At 43.0% G+C, this 18,455-nt stretch overlaps 1 protein-coding gene across 3 annotated transcripts in view; it reads left to right on the top strand.

Annotated features, from left to right (window-relative positions):
• The window catches only part of MATN4 (matrilin 4), a 176,864-nt gene that overhangs the window by 118,886 nt on the left and 39,523 nt on the right, over positions 1 to 18,455 (top strand). For all 3 annotated transcript variants that reach the window (XM_078652191.1, XM_078652192.1, XM_078652193.1), the window contains one exon: positions 11,302 to 11,424. In XM_078652191.1, coding sequence (XP_078508317.1) covers positions 11,302 to 11,424 — 123 coding nt within the window. The remainder of the gene's footprint in view (positions 1 to 11,301; positions 11,425 to 18,455) is intronic.

Here is an 18,455-nt window from a genome sequence, read left to right as displayed (position 1 = left end):
GGATACCTCAAACACCAAATCTGTTTTTTTTCACGCCCCCTTCAGTAGAGCAGATTAGCCAGGCAGTAAAGACCATTAGGTTCGGAGACCCAACGGACCCATCCCCACCTAAGGTAATGCACATGTTTCCAGAAATACTAAGTAAACAATTACACCTTGTGTTCACAGAGATAATCCAGTCAGGCATCTTTCTGGACACTTGGAAAACAGCATCAGTCCTCACACTTAAAAAATAAATCTAATTTGGACCCAAAAGAACCCAGCAGTTATCGTCCAATTTCAAGAATTCCTTTCCCAGCTAAGGTGTTGGAAAAACTGCTTAATAAACAATTGATAGATTTCATAGCTTCCAGAAATCTTATAGACCAATCACAGTATGAGTTCAGGGAGGAGCATGGAACAGAGACAGCTCTGGTCATGGCAGCAGAGGGACTCAGGAGCATACTAGACGCAGGAGGGAAGGTCGCCCGGATCCTATTGGATCTATCGGCGGCCTTCGACAAAGTGAATCACGAGATACTTCACGCCCGTCTAGAAGAATTGGGGGTCCTAGACTCTGAACTCACATTGATGTCATCTTTTTTAATGGACAGAACATTTTTAGTTAAATTGAGAGATTTTGCATCCAAATCCTTCGGGTCACCTTGTGGAGTGCCTCAGGGCGCCTCCTTGAGCCTCACTCTTTTTAATATTTATGTTTCTCCCTTGGCCTAGATCATCAGGCAGTGTGTGTTTTTGCCGGTTTTGTATGCCGACGACACCCACATAGTGGTGTCAGTTTCTAACAAGGTGTAGGAAACAGCTGACGGCTTTAATGACTGCATGATGCAGGTTTTTCAATGGATGCAGCTTAACTGCTTGAAACTGAACAGTGATAAAACCAAAGTTATGCTACTAGGATCAGATGCAGATTTCTGGTCTCCCAAATGGTCTAGTCTAGCCAGTCCAGGTGATTGCCCAATCCCAGTGGGCAAAGTTAAAAATCTGGGAGTCATATTTTATGAGAAACTGACTTTTACCGCCCAGATAAATAACCTGTCTTCAACAATCTGGTACATTTTTAAAATGATCAGAAGAATACCCCCTTTCATTCTCCATGACTCAGGTAAAACAGTAGTTACGGCATTGGCCCTGTCCAGACTGGATTACGGCAATGCTATGTACGCAGGTATTCAAGCCCAACACCTAACAAAACTCCAGCATCTGCAGAATGCCATCTCAGCATTATAAAAGTACTCCTCTTTGGCGTCACAAAAGTTACAGGAGTTTTAAGTTGATGTCAAAAGACAAATAAATCAGGTTTTGTGTATGTGTAACCCTTGCCTTAGTGTCTTGACTAAGAGGCCTAATTAGATTCAATATTGCAAATTAAAACTTGTCAAGTAACACACTCATTATGAACACAGTTTTTTATTAAATCATTGGAAGGATGTAATCTAGGAAGGGACCGGCCTGTACGCATGGGACAGACCTGTAAGCATGACTCCGGCATCTGGTAACATGCTATTTAGTCACAATACCTAAGCAAAGCTTACACACACACTTACAAACTGATTTGTGTGTCTTTTGGGGTCAGCTTAAAACTCCTGGAGCTTTTGTGGACCTGAAGATGGTCTCACGTACAGCTGACACTGGAGATCAAAAGGTCAACACTGGTTCCACTTCTTTCTTCTGAAGCCTAGGATCACCGCCCTTGAATCAATTGTTCTATGCAATGAACTGATTCCATAATCATAAAGAATGGACTTTTAATACATTCATCTATGGTCCAGAAACCATACATTTCGGCTTGTATGTACATGATTAGTATAAGTTGGATTTATGGGTTTTTCTTGTACCTTTTGTAGTACACGATCTGTATTATAACAAAAAGAGATTTTTCTATACATTTGTTTTTGTGGACACCTGTTTCCTTTATTATTCAGTCAGATGTTTATTCATTTCAGACTTTGCTTTATGATTAATCTTATCTGTCACAATTTTTGGCACAGACAATTCATTTTGACGTAGGGTTGATGCATTTAAATGATTCTCTTATTGGCTTATTACCTTTCCTCTAGTTGATACCCAAGCTCACCAAGATTTATTGGGTTGCCCATCTTTTACTGTATTATAGACTACTTAGACTAGATGAGGTTTAGTAAGCTTGTTCATCTCTGGGGTATAAGCATGGTCTCAAATGTCATATCATTATTTTCCAAGATGTACTGGTAGGGTCCATTTAATCACCTCATTTGAAGTGATCATATTTTGGCCCTTTAAGTCATTAGGGACCTAAAACTCCCAATCAAATCATCTTGACTCGCAAATAATTTTAACTAGCAAGAGAGTGTCTAGAAACCAACAGGATGTAACCTTGTAAAAACCTATATCTCTACACATCGAAATTAATATAACCTATGTGCAAATTAGAAAGAGTAGTAGTACCCCAACGTGGTTTTGATGATACTGCTCCTCAAAGAATGACTAACATACATAAATATTAATAAAAAGAACTATTGAACAAGCCAGTAAACGTATTGTGCCACAAAATGACATCTTTGGCATTATACATGAACAAATAAAGAACTTTGAATTGAGACTCCTCAAAGTATTTCATCTCGCCTAAAAGAATGGATGTAGATTGATTTCTAAGAAAAAGTTGGGTTTCAGTTTTTTTGGGTATGTGTTTCATCTTAGGCCTCATTACAAGTAAAATCTTAATTCCTATTGAGACAGTAATAGCAGTTAACATCCCTAATGGCTTATGACATTCATAGGAACACTGCAAATCTGTTTATTTTCACATTGAGATTGTGTCTGCAAAAGAAGCCAAAATATCCTTGGGAACATTCAAGGCGAAATGAGTGCAGTCAATAATAATCTTTATTCGGCAATAGACATTAAAGCAAAACATAAATATACAGTACATGGGTAAAATCATAAAACAATAGAAAAACGGTATACAGTGTTAAGACCAGCCTTTAAAAAGATAAAATCAACAGTGCCAGAGCACAAAATGTACTGTCATCATAAAAATAGTTCTGCATAACGTTTCCTAATTGGAAAAGCCAATTTTTATAAAATTTGGGACTGCATGACAAATGTCTTATGTGCAAAGTTGCTGTAAAAACACAAGCTTTTCGTTATGCTGTCTCACATTTGTGTTACAAAAATGGGAACCAAAAGGGAGGACCGCGATTCCGAATACAGCGGACAGAACAATATGTAGTAACTTGTACTTTGCTTGGATACATTATCCCAATGGCATGGAGGAAGATCACTTTGCCAAGATCCTTGCAAGGGTAAAGCAAACTTAAAGTGCATGATACATAATCTAAAGCGAGTGAGGTAAACACAATGGGTAGGGTTCACAATTCATTCTAAATAGGGTTCTGAACTCCTTGTAGTTGATACCAAAGAGTATCTAACTATCATTTCCTTAAACTGGGCACTCTCCAGATGCAATTTCATACAGTGGTCTAGATAATGACGTTCAATTACTTCTTTATATTTGAGTGTTATCCTTTGTGGGTTTTTATACATTTCTGAGAGGCTTATTCTCTCAAAAAGTGTCTCAAATTGGAGAGCCATGGGATCCGATCTCAACTGTCAAGTATTAGGCAACATGAAATACATGTTCTGACCAAGCCTGCCTCCAAGATTCCCCAATTCTTGATCCATAAATTAAGAGGAGTGAAACCAATCAAATTCTCCAGGTACAGCAACCCTAATTCCTCATGGCATATATAATGGTAGCAGTGCCTCTAGCAGCTGAAAATAATCTGCGGGTAAATCGGGTTTCGGCACGTTGAAGAACCCCCATGTTACAATGGCCCCCACAGACCTACACCGTATACCCCTGCCAAAACACATTACTTAGTCTATGTGCAATTCTGAACATAGCTGCAGTATTCCTACTATATTTTTAGCATATTAAAGTTAAAAGACCATTCCAGCTAATAGATAAACTAAAAAGAATCCCCAGATAATTAAAAGATTTAGTCTTCTCTTGGTGTAGCCCCCCCCCCCCCCCCACACACACACACACACACCCCATACCAAAACACTTAGGTTTTGTATTTGGGCATAATATAACTTTTTAAATGATTTACCTTTAGAGCCACATCATCCATATAGGTTGAAAATTAAGCCAATAAAACGTCCCCTATGGGTCACTTCTTTTCATTTGCTTACTAGCTATTTATTAATCCCAGTTATATCAAGTGAAAAATAGAAAAGGAGCTAAAATACACCTTTGTCTGACACCCAGAGCGGAACAATATTTGGGAGGTGCATTCACCTGAGGGACTATAGTGGACCCTTACCATCAAATGCCAATGTCTAATGATGGTAAGAAGTTCTATTTCAACTCCCATCAATTCCAAGCTTCGAGTGACTGACTAGATCAAAGGTGCTTGAGAAATCGATTAAAGCCACATATAGGGCTCCCCCTTAGCCATGACATATTTCCCTGCTATAAGACACTGCTCAACAGTGCCAATTCCTGGTCTAAACCCATATTGTACTTCGGTCAAGATCTTGTTTTCTTCAGTACAGATTTCCAAACATGACAGAAGCACATGACTCAGGATTTTGACACTGAAATCTAACAATGAGATTGGTCTGTACTTTAGAAGGACGGAGATGATATATCTCCTTTTTTTTAAATGGGAACAATAGTGGCGGTCTTCCAGGATTCTGGGATAGGGCATGTCACAGCAAATCATTTGTTAGCAGGAGAGCCCATGAATGGATATTTGATTAAAAAATATCAGCTGGGATACCGTTTGGGCCAGGTGCCTTCCCTGAGACACTCTTTTCAATAGCTAAAACAACTTAATGGATTGCTATCAGGTTAGGGATGCCCTGTGAATTTTGGGGGATCAAACACTGGCCAATTTCTATATTTGTGATCTTATTTCCTGATTGGAGGATTTTAGAAAAATTGAAAACCTAAGAATCTGCTGTAATCAGAGATTCTACTTTTGGGGCTCTAAGTCTAGAAAAAAATGGAGGTAAATTATTACCCAAAACTGAGAGTTATCCCTCCCTATCCCCACCACTACGAGACTTTCCCATGCTTTGCTCCTTATTTTATTTTTCCTCTCCTCTAAGGTGAATTTGTATAACCTTCTAGCATCTTTGACTGCTTGTAACAAACATGGATGGGTTTTAGGAGCAATCTTCAACTGTTTATGTGCGGCTGAGCATGCCGCATTACACCATTTATGGGAGGGGCCCCTTCAGGGAACCCATATAAGGTTAAACTATCTGAGATGGAACTAAAGATGTTCTTAAACCCAGCTTGTATGCTAGCAGGACCCGCCTCCTCAGCTGAACAGGTTAAAATACAATTCAGAATCTCAGCAACAATATCTTGAGTAAATGCAACTGGGTAACCCTTGTCCCGTTTTATTCTTAGACCTTTATTCTTTGAATAGTCTATCCCATGGCGTTCATTGCTTTAGCCCCTAGTTGTGTTGAAAGATTTAATGTGATAATGAGAGGATTGTGATCACTTACACATTTACTGACAATTTTAGAATATGAGTAAGGGGAAAAGCTTAGCTGATATCACAATAAAATCAGTTGTAGTTCCGGTGTGGTGTCCTGTAAAGGTTGGAACAGTCATTCTCCCTGCCTAACATGTCACTAGCGAAAACCTAGTTACACGTTAAAATGAGTGTATTTAGTGCCTCACAATAAACTATGTGCTTAAAGTGTTACATTTTCATTTTTTTGACTCGGAAAACCACAGATGCTCTTGTCAATATATTGACTAGAGTAATATTAAAATCCCCTACCTGAATCGCATACACAATATGCTTTGTTTTCTGATAGAATCTTCTAAAAACCTGTCAAGCTGGTCTATTGCATTACTTAAGATCTGATTAAAAATATTGTTATAAAAATGTATCAACATGGTATCAGGTTCTTCAGAGAAAGGCAGTACAGTTATCAAGGACAAAGGGGAAGATCAATGTTCCGAGGCTTGTAATTTTGGAGTTTGAACCGCTATAAAGGTGGGGGCACTCTTGGCCCTGCCTGCCTTTGACAGGAGGGTTGGGTGGACAAAGGCTTGATAACCATCAATTAAAAACCTCTTTGTAGTCCAAGTTGCTAGGCAACAGATAACGTCAAAAGCATTAACAAACCTTATCCAATTTGAGTTCATAATGTTAGCGCATGCTCCAGCAGCTTTGCAAGACATCAAACTAAGTCCATCCAATGATGAGAGAGGTTCTTGTGCTGTTGACATCTCAACTGCAACCTGAGAAAAGAGTTATTACTGGGAGAACAGAACTCTGATTTACTGATTCCCCAAGTAAGTCTTCATTTCTAAGAGGACCATCAGCCCCCACTTTTAATCAGGCCAAACTTACCAGAAGGATTACAGAACACCCAAAACTAGGCCCTAAGTGTGGACTTTCAACACAGATATGCTCATGCTCAAGCTAACATCAGAACACATGGGAACTCCGAGAGGTTTGGAAGTGAAGGAGGAAGCTAATGATAAAGCTATTTTCTGACCTGAATTAATTAAGGCCAGGCACTACTGTCTTTAAACACTACTGCATTTTAATTATGCTTTTACTAGCGTTTTACTAATTTTGACGCTCCTGCACATTATTCGTCCTCTGAGGCTATTTATCAGTGATTTCCATATTACTCACTTTGCTCATTTTGCACTGTGAGGTACTTCATATAGGGGGAGAAGGGATATCTGCAGCTGGAACTTGGATTTCCAGTTGGAACTATTTCTGGCGATATTTTCCTGCTCTCTGGTCCGCCCCAGTTCATACCATTTATGCTGAGAGAGCAAGAGGTAACAGACTTGTAATTTCCTGGTTGGACTGCTATGACCTCCTCAGTCAGCTCGGAGGGACGCCAAGGAGAACCGACGGACAGAGTGGTGCTCCACTTACCTGAGCTGCAGCCAGGTGGGGTGATATTATCGTTCTACCGAATAGTTCTTTGGAGGATTTCATACATGACCTGGAATAATCAGGTGACATGGTTTAAAATGTATTCGTTTTCACGATTCTACTGTCTTCTCTCCAATTTTAAATACCTCACTTTATTCACTTTCACTCACTTATGCACTGCAAAACAGTTACCCATACACACATTCGTCCTGGTACTCCCTATAAGTACATACGATTATCAATGGACTGGCAGCAGCCACTGTAACATCTTGAGGCTGTCAGCGTATTCTCCTAGGTATGAGGAGAACCCATATGATGACTAGGGTTGTACCGAGCGGGAACTGATGGGTACTTTTTATACCCTAGTGATATTATGCTGTGCCTGTAGTTTACACTAGTGCACATATTTTTCTCATCACTATCGAGTTTTTATTAACCAGTTGTGTCATGAATAGGAAGTAGAGTTGAATTACTAGACCCATAGACATTCTTTGTTGTTATAATATGGACTGCTATGGCCCCCATCTTTGTGCGATTAGCAGTCTAGTGTCCTTCCTGTCATTGGAACCGGCTGCCTATTTAACCTCGAGGCTGGTTCAGACTCATGCAGCAGACGCACGCAGCAGACAAGCCGAAGGCGCTCCACAGGCAAGCCCATCTGCGTCCACCCAAGCCCGAACGTCGCCAGGTGCCAGGACCCCTGCATTTCCTTCTAAAGAGGGTATTTATGTACCCAGACTTTGTTATTCTACTGAGGGACTAAAAACAATGATGCTTTGGTGGTATCTAACAAGACTACAAACATACTTTGTGCTTCTCAATTCTCCCTGTGGCTGGAGGCCCCATCTTCCTGTATTGACTGTGGCTTCTCTTGCATTACTCATTCACTGGTGTTTAGCCTCAGACAAATCACTGATGCTAAAAGGTTTCTACTTTAATGTGAGGTCCATTTCTAAGCATGCGACTGAACTCTGGGATCTGCTATCCTCCTATCAACCAGATATTGGTTTTATTTCAGATACATGGTTTCACCCTCTAGCCCTTCCTTGCATCCCTATGCATTTTCTATAGGAGGAGGGTCTCAGGCTTTGCCTCACCTGCACTGTATCATCAGCACCATATAGCGCACAGGAGACTCCCGTAGTGCAGGACACTGAAGCACTGCTCCTGGAGCCAGGGACCCCAAGCTCCATGCTGCCACAGAGCTGAGGAGGAGGTCCTCAGGCTTTGTCTCACCTGCCCTGCCCTGCATCATCAGTGCTATGAAGCGTACAGGAGACTCCGGCAGCTCGGAACACCGAAATGCTGCGACAGGAGCCAGGGACCACAATCCCCACACTGCCACAGGGCTGAGGAGGAGGTCCGCAGGCTTTGTCTTACCCGCCCTACATCGACAGCACTATGTAGCGCACAGGAGACTCCTGCAGCACAAACAACAAAATGCTGCCACTGGAGCCAGGGCCCAGCGCTCTATAGCGCAAAGGAGACTCCCGCATCATGGGGCACACACGGACCAAGGGTGGGCCCGTCCTGAACCTCTCAGCGTGAGGTAGGGCTACCTCCTTGGCCCTGGCCCCTGATGATGTTCTAAGTCTTTGCCTAGTAAGCCTTCTTCTCATTGGCTGTCTCCATTTACCCCAGTTGGGCTCTCATTCGTACATTGTCTGTTTGTTTGACTGGTCTGCCTTACTTCCCCCTTGCTAATCCCCTGTGTCCCCCTTGATACCATGGGTAGACATAAAGCCTCCGATAACCCTCAGGGTGCAGGTAAAGGGCCTAAATCTGCAAGGAGCCACGCTATTGAGAATTCTTCCCTTCAGGTGATAGACAACCTCATTGTCGAAGTCAAGGACATGATCAGCAGTGGAAGATTGATCCCTGTGGTGTCCACTCCCAGGAGAGTGAATACCAAGATTACCTAGTTCTATAAGGAGAAGATAGATCATCACCCAAGAGGGTGGCCCTTGTGACAATGATCCATCTGGTCTTGGGCCAATTCCAGCAAAAGAGCCAGGACACATGAGTATGATTACTGCTTCCACCTCCCCCCCAGCTATCCCTACTGATAGTTATTTGCAAGTTCGGGGTCTGCCTGTCCAGGTTCTCCAGGTCAAACCCTTACCTCATGTCCCCACACCCACTGTTTTACTCAGTTTTAGCAGCCACCAGGGAGTACATTTTGATGCTGAAACTGTCTATCCTGATTGTCTTCTTGAACTAAAAAACGTTGTCACACATCTAAGTACTGAACTAAAGCTTATAAAGGACGCTTTACTTACATTGAATACAAGGATGTTGAACCTCGTTAACACCAATATTGACCTCTTGGCAAAGTTTCTGTTGTATGGACCCCTCTTCTGTTAACTCCCACCCACCTCACCCATCTGCCTTTGGGGTCTCAACGTTGAACGTCCCCGCCAGGGGGGCTTATCCAACTGCCCCCTTCTTTGTGGGCTCCACAGCCTCCATGGATGGCACCGACCTACTCTTTGTCCATAGGCCAGTAAGGCAATAGGCCCCTCAATTGTGCGGGCCTCCTAGTCGTGATAACACACAAATGGACCCTTCAAACGCCCTTACTGAAGCCCCTTCCATTGAGAGGTACACCCCCTCCAGAGTGCATACTGTGGTGGATTCTGCAGCTCAGGCAAAGAGCAGCTCCAGGGTGCCTGCCCATAGGTGTGACCTCCTCGACCTTTTGCCTGAGTTCACCTCTACCCTGATCTAGAACTCCATAGTGGATGGAATGCCCAGCCTTGATTCGGGGATTGAGAGGACATTAGAAGAAGATGTGGAAGGAGGAGATCCCCTAGGAATCCATCCTATGGACTGGGCTGGAGGCTAAGATCAGAGACCCTAACTGGTTGGACTTCATTAAATAATTCCATGTTTTAGCTTTTCAGAAAAATTGGTCCGTTAAAACCACCCCTTTTCTAGCTAACTTTGTCCATTTTTTCTGGCCTGCATTATCCTCGCCATCCGGGCGTGCCAAGACTGGATTGTGCATCTTAACATCTTGAATCCTGCTGCCTCAATCCGCCCCTTAAACTCTTGGTCACAAACCATTATAGTCTCAGTATTTAGGAAAGGAGACCGAGGGGACCTAAAATCTTATAGGCCAATTTCGTAAATTGATACTACAGTCAAGGTCCTGGTCAGACTATCTTAAAAAGGTTGTCGAATTGGGCCGATGAGAAGGAAATTATTACCAGCTCACAGTACCGGTTTAGGCCTGGGTTGGGCACCATCAATCAATGCCAGAATTCGCATCTTCTGATCCAAAAATATACAATGGCAAAAAAGGGGACCCTTTTTGGGGGTTTTATGGACCTCTCGTCAGCATTTGATCGGGTTAACCGATCAAAGCTGTGGTCACTGTTACTTTCTCCGGGGGTTGAGCAAGCAAGAACAGGTTATATCCATCTGTGGCAGCAGTTTTGGTATTATGCGCCTGCTTCAAAAAGTGTTCCCCCCGGTTCCCCATTGGCCACAACGCTAAAAGCTCTCCACTGGTTACCTGTGAGAAAACTGTCCTTGTTCAAACTTCTCTGTCTCATCCACAAATCTTTGGTTGGCAAGGGCCCGGCTTACCTGCCTGTGAAGCTTATTCAGTATTGCCCTGGCAGAAATCTTAGATCCAAGGACAAATTGTTATGTCGCCTCACTATTCGTACTTCGAGATATGGTGGGCAGTGTTTTTCCTGCCTTCTCCTCCACCATTGGAACAAGCTCCCCCTCAGCATTCATTCCTGCTCAGATTTTGGTTGGTTGAAACAACTTCTGAAGACCTGACTATTTTGAAGGATGGTCTTGTCTTTATTCGGTGGAGCACTGAGATACCACATCGGGAGTGAGTTGTTTGCGCTATACTAAGTTCCCGTAAAATAACATAACATAACGTTGATAATGCTCCTAAATAGACTAACCTGCCTGTTCAGCCTATCAAACAAGAGCACATTAAAGTGATCTTTGTGTCAAGAAATATTTTAATACCTCCGAGTGGGACTGAATAGGGTCTCAATGAACTATTCAGGTGCATTCAGGGCTATACCGCAGTATTGAGTCTTTCTGAGTGGATATTTTGTACATTTACACTATCCTACCCTCTCATTGGTCGGCTATTCTCAGTGTAGCTGCTGAGTAGGTAGTTTGAGGAAGAGTCTGCCAGCATTATCTCCCCTCTTCTCTCAGACAAGACAGAATTATGTGAAAACCATCCTCATGATGTTGCACCTTCTGTGTCCCTGAGCTAACACAATGTAACATGGATTCCTCTATTGAATATCTTAAGTGTTATGAAAGAGAATTGGACTCAAATTATCGTAAATTAAACTTTTTTTATTTTTTTTACCTGAAATGATGCAAAATGTTTATTTTAATTTCCCTTTTTTAGTGATCGACTACTGCTCATTTGGAAACCACAGCTGCCAGCATGAATGCGTTAGTGTTCTGAACGGATATTTCTGTCGCTGTAATGAAGGATACACTCTGCAAGCTGACGGCAAGACATGTCAAGGTAAACAGCTGGGCACAGATTACATACAAATTCCCACTGGCGAAACTGACAGCTATGATGACAACAAACCTCCACTAGGGGTAATGCTTAGCAGAAGTGTAGCATAGCATTACCAATGGGCAATTGCATGTGGATAGTAAATAAATAGCGGGCTGAATGAATGAATGTGTGTTTCTGTGCGTATGAATGCGTGTGCGTGACTATGTGTCTGTGTGTGTGTCACACTGGGCTCTAACATGTTCCACTGGCCATTTAAAATGGAGTGGCCCCAAATATATATTTTAATTCCGGTGGCAGACCCAGGACCTGCGAAGAAAAATATACACCTGCTTTTAAGTTTCATTGTTTCGTAAGCACAAATAACAGATGCTTCAATCCATTTCACAATATGGGTTTCAATTTGTACACTATTAGAAAGCAGCTTGACAACAAAAGGCAGAGAATACCTAAATCCTATCAGGAAGAGGAAAGCTGGTTATATTGAAGCGTTACTGCAGGCAATAAGGGCTGTTAAATACACTGCCCGCCATTTTGGGCACTCACATCTAAACCCCAACTCAAAATAGGGAGCTGAGTGAGAGAATTAGCTTCTTTGCCCCCATCACGAATGCTGGGAGAGGAGCCTGGGTATGAGCGTTTCAAACGCAGAAGAAGGAGGAGAACAACCAGGGGAGAATTCGAGCATTTTTTCCTCTCCTTCAGGTGAGAGACAGCTCCTTCTCCCGTTTTTACCTAACCTTCAGGTGAGAGATGGCTCCTTCTTCCGTTTTTGCGTATCCGTCAGGTGAGAGACAATTCCTTCTTCCGTTTTTGCCTATCATTCAGGTGAGAGACAACTCCTTCTCTCGTTTTTACCTATCCTTCAGGTGAGAGACGATTCCTTCTTCCGTTTTTGCCTAACCGTCAAGTGAGAGACAGTTTCTTCTTCCGTTTTAGCCTATCCTTGAGGTGAGAGACAGCTCCTTCTTCCGTTTGTACCTATCCTTCAGGTGGGAGACAACTCCTTCTTTCGTTTTTGCCTATCCTTCAGGTGAGAGACTGCTCCTTCTTTCGTTTTTGCCTATCCTTCAGGTGAGAGACTACTCTTTCTTCCACTTTTGCCTACCTTTCAGGTGAGATATAGCTCCTTCTTCCGTTTTTGCCTATCCGTCAGGTGAGAGACAATTCCTTCTTCCGTTTTTGCCTATCCTTCAGGGAAGAGATGGCTCCTTCTTACGTTTTCGCCTATCCTTCAGGGAAGAGATGGCTCCTTCTTACGTTTTTGCCTATCATTCAGGTGAGAGACAGTGCCTTCTTCCGTTCTTGCCTACCCTTCAGGTGAGAGACAGCTCCTTCTTCCGTTTTTGTCTATCCTTCATGTGAGATATAGCTTCTTCTTCCGTTTCTGCCTATCCTTCAAGTGAGAGAAGGCTCTTTCCTCCGTTTTTGCCTACCCTTCAGGTGAGAGACAGCTCCTTCTTCCGATTTTGCCTATCCTTCATGTGAGATATAGCTCCTTCTTCCGTCTTGATCTATCCTTCAGGTGAGAGACAGCTCCTTCTTCCGATTTTGCGTATCATTCAGGTGACAGACACTTCCTTTTTCCGTTTTTGCCTATCCTTCATGTGAGAAATAGCTCCTTCTTCCGTTTTGATCTATCCTTCAGGTGAGAGACAGCTCCTTCTTCCGATTTTGCCTATCATTCAGGTGAGAGACACTTCCTTCTTCCGTTTTTGCCTATCCTTCATGTGAGATATAGCTCCTTCTTCCGTCTTGATCTATCCTTCAGGTGAGAGACAGCTCCTTCTTCCGATTTTGCCTATCATTCAGGTGAGAGACACTTGCTTCTTCCGTTACACTCCCAATATTCTTCAGAGCCCGCCTTAAGGCTGGCAGGGTGTGGCATACGGAGGAAGGATGCAACGCGTGGGGACACAAGTACACTGGAGGAACAGTGCGCTGGCAGCCACAGAATATTCCGGGTAGTTTCAGACAGCAAAGGGAACATTCAGATTGGCTGACCACTGTCCAATGTTCCATCCAGGGTGCTACCATTAAGATAGAGCACGGGGGAGATTTGAATCTCAGATTCAGTGATATTCCAGGGTCCCGCTGTTGCCAAATGCAAGGACATATAAAAGTCGCCTAAGAAATGACAGTGTTGTAAAATATAGCCATAATTGGGATGCAATAGACCCCTGGCACGCCTCAGCCCCCTTGTCAGTGCACCTGCTGCACCTCTAATATGTATGACTCTGCTCAGTCCTGGGTTAAAAGAGAAAGCTTGACACATGGCATAAGATGAGAAGAGACGGAAAATTCAGTGGCTCTTAGAATTCGAACTGGAACTATAAGCCCTTGCTTCTCTGTCCCCAATGAAGTCATGGAGAGGGATGCCTGCCATCACCAACCATCATTTAGCCTTATAAAAACAGCTCGGCACACAGTTATTTTGTTAGGACTCCGAGACAGGGCCGAGACCGGAGGTTTGTCTAGTGGAAGTTTTGACTCATCCTAAGGTAGTGCTGAGGGTTACAGTGCCTGCTGCCAAGAACGTGTACCGTGCAGAACTCAAAGTGCATAGGTCAGTGGGTTACTGCTTCTGTAAAATAACTATTTTCGTTACTTGTAGTTTATATGTCAAAATACTAATATAAAACATTGAGCATTTAACTGTCATAAAAGAGCTGAATGCAAACTGCAAGGTATATGTTATAGCTATATGTTTTTGCACAGTCTTTCATTATCCTAATCTTCTCAAAAGGGTTCATTTGGGTAGAAAACAATTCTTATTGTTAAGGAGACCCCCTAATAATGGTGTTTCGTTTTAAATACTGAATTTGTGCTTTTCCAGAATGTGGACTCTTAAACTATATTGCTACCAGTATCAATGACATGTCACTCCTACACTACACCTTGTAGTTCTGTCTGATGTAACATTTCCTATACACTGATATATACACATATGATTGTCTCTGTGCAATGTGTGTGTGTGATGTAAAGTGCTCGGACACCTTACACTGGTATGAGTGGTGCTACAAAACAAAATGAATATGAGAGACAGTGGTTATGGAGACTGTTAAAGGGTGCAAGTGAGGGAATCTGTGGCAGAAGTGGCCATTGGCGGGGCGCCAACAAACATTGTCACACAATGCACCACCAGTGTTAAAGCGGGCACTGCTCCCAGAGCAGCTTTCGTCTAGCCTAGCAGGGCACCGAGGTTTCCTGCACAGGTTTTCCAGAGTGTCTCAGCTTTTAAATGGGAGCATGTAGAATAGTGTCCCTACAGACTCGTAAACAGGTCATAAAAATATTCACACTGTAGATTTACTCATTTATGTTTCAATGTTATTTTTTAATATATTTCCAGCATAATTCTTGTATACCATGTCGACTTTGAAGCCTAAAAGGCTATACCTCTTCATCCTGTTTACACACTGAGTGGGAATGCATGGCTGGGGTTAGATAAGGCAGGTTGATTTTGGGATAAGCGTACATTGAGAAGAAAATGAATGATGATGACCAAAAGGTACCCAATAATTCATATTTAAGCAGAATTGCCTTTCGTAGAGGACTGCGGTAGACAGTGGACGGTTTCGACCAAAATAATAATGTTTTATCTAACACTTAATATCGTAGTTGTGCCCTTTGTTAATAATGTAAATACCAGGTGTTGCTTTACCCAAGGATATGGACTTGAAAGGCTGAATTGGCATTGTTGGTATTTGAGCTTTTGACCTGCAGGTCATATACAGATATCAAAAGAGAGTTTGGAATGATTCATCTTTTCAGAATTATTACATATTGCACAAAGTTGTTCATACAAGAACAACAATTGGGTAAAACTGATGGTGAAACAAATCATAAAAGAATATTCCTTTCCTATTGGTTAGTAATCTTTTTATAAGTAAGATATAGCTTCTAAAAATTAAACTTAAATTTTTTTAAATTTCTTTTTTTTAAAACTTTTGTTAAAGAATTGAGTGGACTAGTTTTGCAAAATTTTTGCTACTTACAAAATACAAACAAAGCGAATTAGCTGCACACACACACCGATTTTTACAATTCAAAAGTTGATAAACGTGTTCACTTCTCACTTTCTTACTTTGAGAACACTGAAGAAACAGAGGGGCATATTTACAAGTACTTTGCACCGCCGGTGAGTCACTTTTTTGATGCACCAGCGGCGCAGCTTGGGGCTCTGTATTTACAAGGCCTTGTAAAACCACCCTGCGTTACTTTTCGTGTCCTTGTAAATATGGCCCCTTTTTATGCAGCACTTTGCATGAAAGGGGCTTTCCACGGGTGTTGCTGTAAGTGTTCCCACGCAACACCCATGGATTTTCCCTCATTCCCAGATTTACAACATTGCGTAAACCTGGAAATGCTTCAGAATCCTACGTAAGGAGGCGAAACAAGGGGAAATAATTGTATTTCTCCTAGTTTTTTCCTCTTGCTATGCATGCTGCATTTTGCAGCACACATAGAAAGAGGAAAACACATCTCATGATTGTTTTTGTGCAGAAAGATGTCCATTCCTGCAACATCAAAAAAATCATCCCTGTAATGCAGGCACCCTTGCATCATGGTAGGAAGAGCTCACGGATTTCGAGAGATGACCATAAGGGATAATTAATGTTCGCTCGTGGTCATCTCTCGAAATCCCCTCCACTTGGCCCCACCCAGCCCCATTGCCCAACCGCTCTTACTTGCAGCGGACACAGCTGTTTGAAAGTAACGCAGCGCGGCGCAACCAAATGGCTTGCGGCACCGCGCTGTATTACCTTCTTGTAAATAAGGCAGAGAGTGTCACAAGTCAACACCTTGATATGTTCTTCTTCAAGGTGCTTGTGTTGAGCAAATACCTTGCCTGAGATACAAGCAGCAGATTGATGCAAAATGCATTTGCCCCATTTTGTGCAGCGGCACACAAGTTGAATTAATTTGGCCCTATAAGCCTTACAACTTCATAAAAAGCAAACATCTACAGTGCACAACATTGTCAACTGCAAGCATAAACAAAACCAGAGAAGAGCATATTTAAATGAATGAAATGACGACAGGTGTTATGAGTTATACCATCTTCGCAGCGGAGGTGCAAATATACCACTTAACAGGGATTGACAGGCCTTTTATTCTCCCGGCATTCCTCCGGTGGGCTGGGGCCCTTGGAGTTCTCTCTGACTCGGTCACTTTCCCCTGCGCCGCCAGTTTAATTGCAGCAGACATGGGAGGCATCAAAAGAGAGAAAAAGCGGGAGGGCGGATGGAAGTAGAGAGAAAGCGGTCAAAGAGGGAGAAGAGAGAGATAGGGAAAGGACGGAGGGAGGGATAGCACGAGGCCATGAAGAGCGTGGGGCAGGTTTGAGCATTTATGCGAGGGCTGCTTTTGGTTCCCCAGTCCGGCGCTGCGTCATTAGCACTGCTTTATATTAATTCATAAATATTTTCTGGTGCTTACCATAATGTCCCAAATACCTAAAGTGTTTTTACAAGACGATTCTTCTCAAATATTGACAATAGTTTCAAAATCAGCTGCCGCCCACTTAATTCATAAATAAATATATACATTAAGAAATGCACGGGCGTTTTCTGTACAGCCAGTGCAGTGGCTTGAACGGATTGGCGCAGTTGCCCTCGTGCCTGCTTCCTGAGTCGTAACATGCACCTGTGGCTTAACTCGTTGCTTTTGTCACCAGGATATCACCTGAAATGCTTGGCTGCACCTCTTTACGTAAGTGCAGTGTGTCCATGTGTGTGACTGAGGTGTTGAGACAACAGTAAAAGGCATGTGTGAACTTCAGGACACCAGGGGGCAGATTTATAATAACTGGCGCATCCCTGCATATCAGCAGGGATGCGCCAGTTATTGTGCGCCACGGCAGACACCTCTTGCGCCACCATGGATGCGCCGCATTTACAATACGGCGCAGCATGGGGCAAGAGTAGACAGATGCGTGACGCATCTGCTGCCGTAAAGGTGATGCATTGCTGGAGTTGTGTCGCAAGCGCGACACAGCTCCAGCGAGGCTCGGGGTGCCCCTATGCCTAACATGCTGCGTCAATCCTTACGCCTGCTTCAAGCAGGCGCAGGGTTTTGACGCAGCATGGCCTTAAAAGTGACTGAGTGAAATCTTTTAGGAGGCGTTCCTGCGCCGGAACGCCCACATGTGGCGCAGGGCTTTACAATGTGACGCATCTCCCAGATGCGTCACGTTGTAAAGACCCTGCAGCATGGCGCTGGCCTTGCGCCGCCACTGCGTCACAAAAGTGACACAACGGCGGCGCAAATGTGGCGTATGGGGCTTGTAAATCTGCCCCAGGCGACCACGAAAACTATACAGCGCTCATCCCGTCATGTAGTATTTTTGGGGTCAAATTGCATAACATGTGGCTTTCCGAAAAATGCTTCGCCGGGCCTGGCATGCAGGATAAGTACATGATCCCAAAGACCACTTAAATACCATCTGCAGTTTGCATTCCACAGGCACATTAAGGAGCATAACACCACATTCCAGAGTCAGCTTCTCAGAGGAACCGTAAGCTTTTAGGATTATTTCGTGTGGGTTACAGTGATTAAAGCCTGGGAGGTACTGATGTGAGAACCTCGTCGCAGTGACTTACTTTACTCCTTCCTGTAAATCTCTTCACCTCTGTGAAATTTCCAAATCCATTATTAGACAAGTCATTGTAGATCTGCACACACCTTTTACTCACCTGATTAAATAAAGCTGGAAGTGTTTTCTAACTGAGTAAGTCTTTTTTGTACTGAATGCCCACCATTATATATGGAGCTCTAATATGCGAACAGCTCTTTATGAGGACTAGATTTATAATTGTAAGAAGCCTGAAGATAAGGGTTACTCACATACCTTTTGTGGTACGTTGTGAACAATGTGTGTTCCTGCACATTATACAGTGATGCATATGCATTGCCTTATGTGTAAACCACACACCAGGGTGATAAGATCTCTTGGTCATTTCCCAGATGTTTTTAAAATTCTATTTTCAGAAGAACAGCCTCTATTTACCTTGCTACACTGCACAGCACAG

The sequence above is a fragment of the Lissotriton helveticus genome, chromosome 7 (assembly GCF_964261635.1).
Source record: "Lissotriton helveticus chromosome 7, aLisHel1.1, whole genome shotgun sequence".
In the NCBI taxonomy this organism is placed as follows: domain Eukaryota; kingdom Metazoa; phylum Chordata; class Amphibia; order Caudata; family Salamandridae; genus Lissotriton; species Lissotriton helveticus.
The sequence above is the reverse complement of the archived record's forward strand: the minus strand, read 5'-3'. Positions and strand labels throughout refer to the sequence as shown.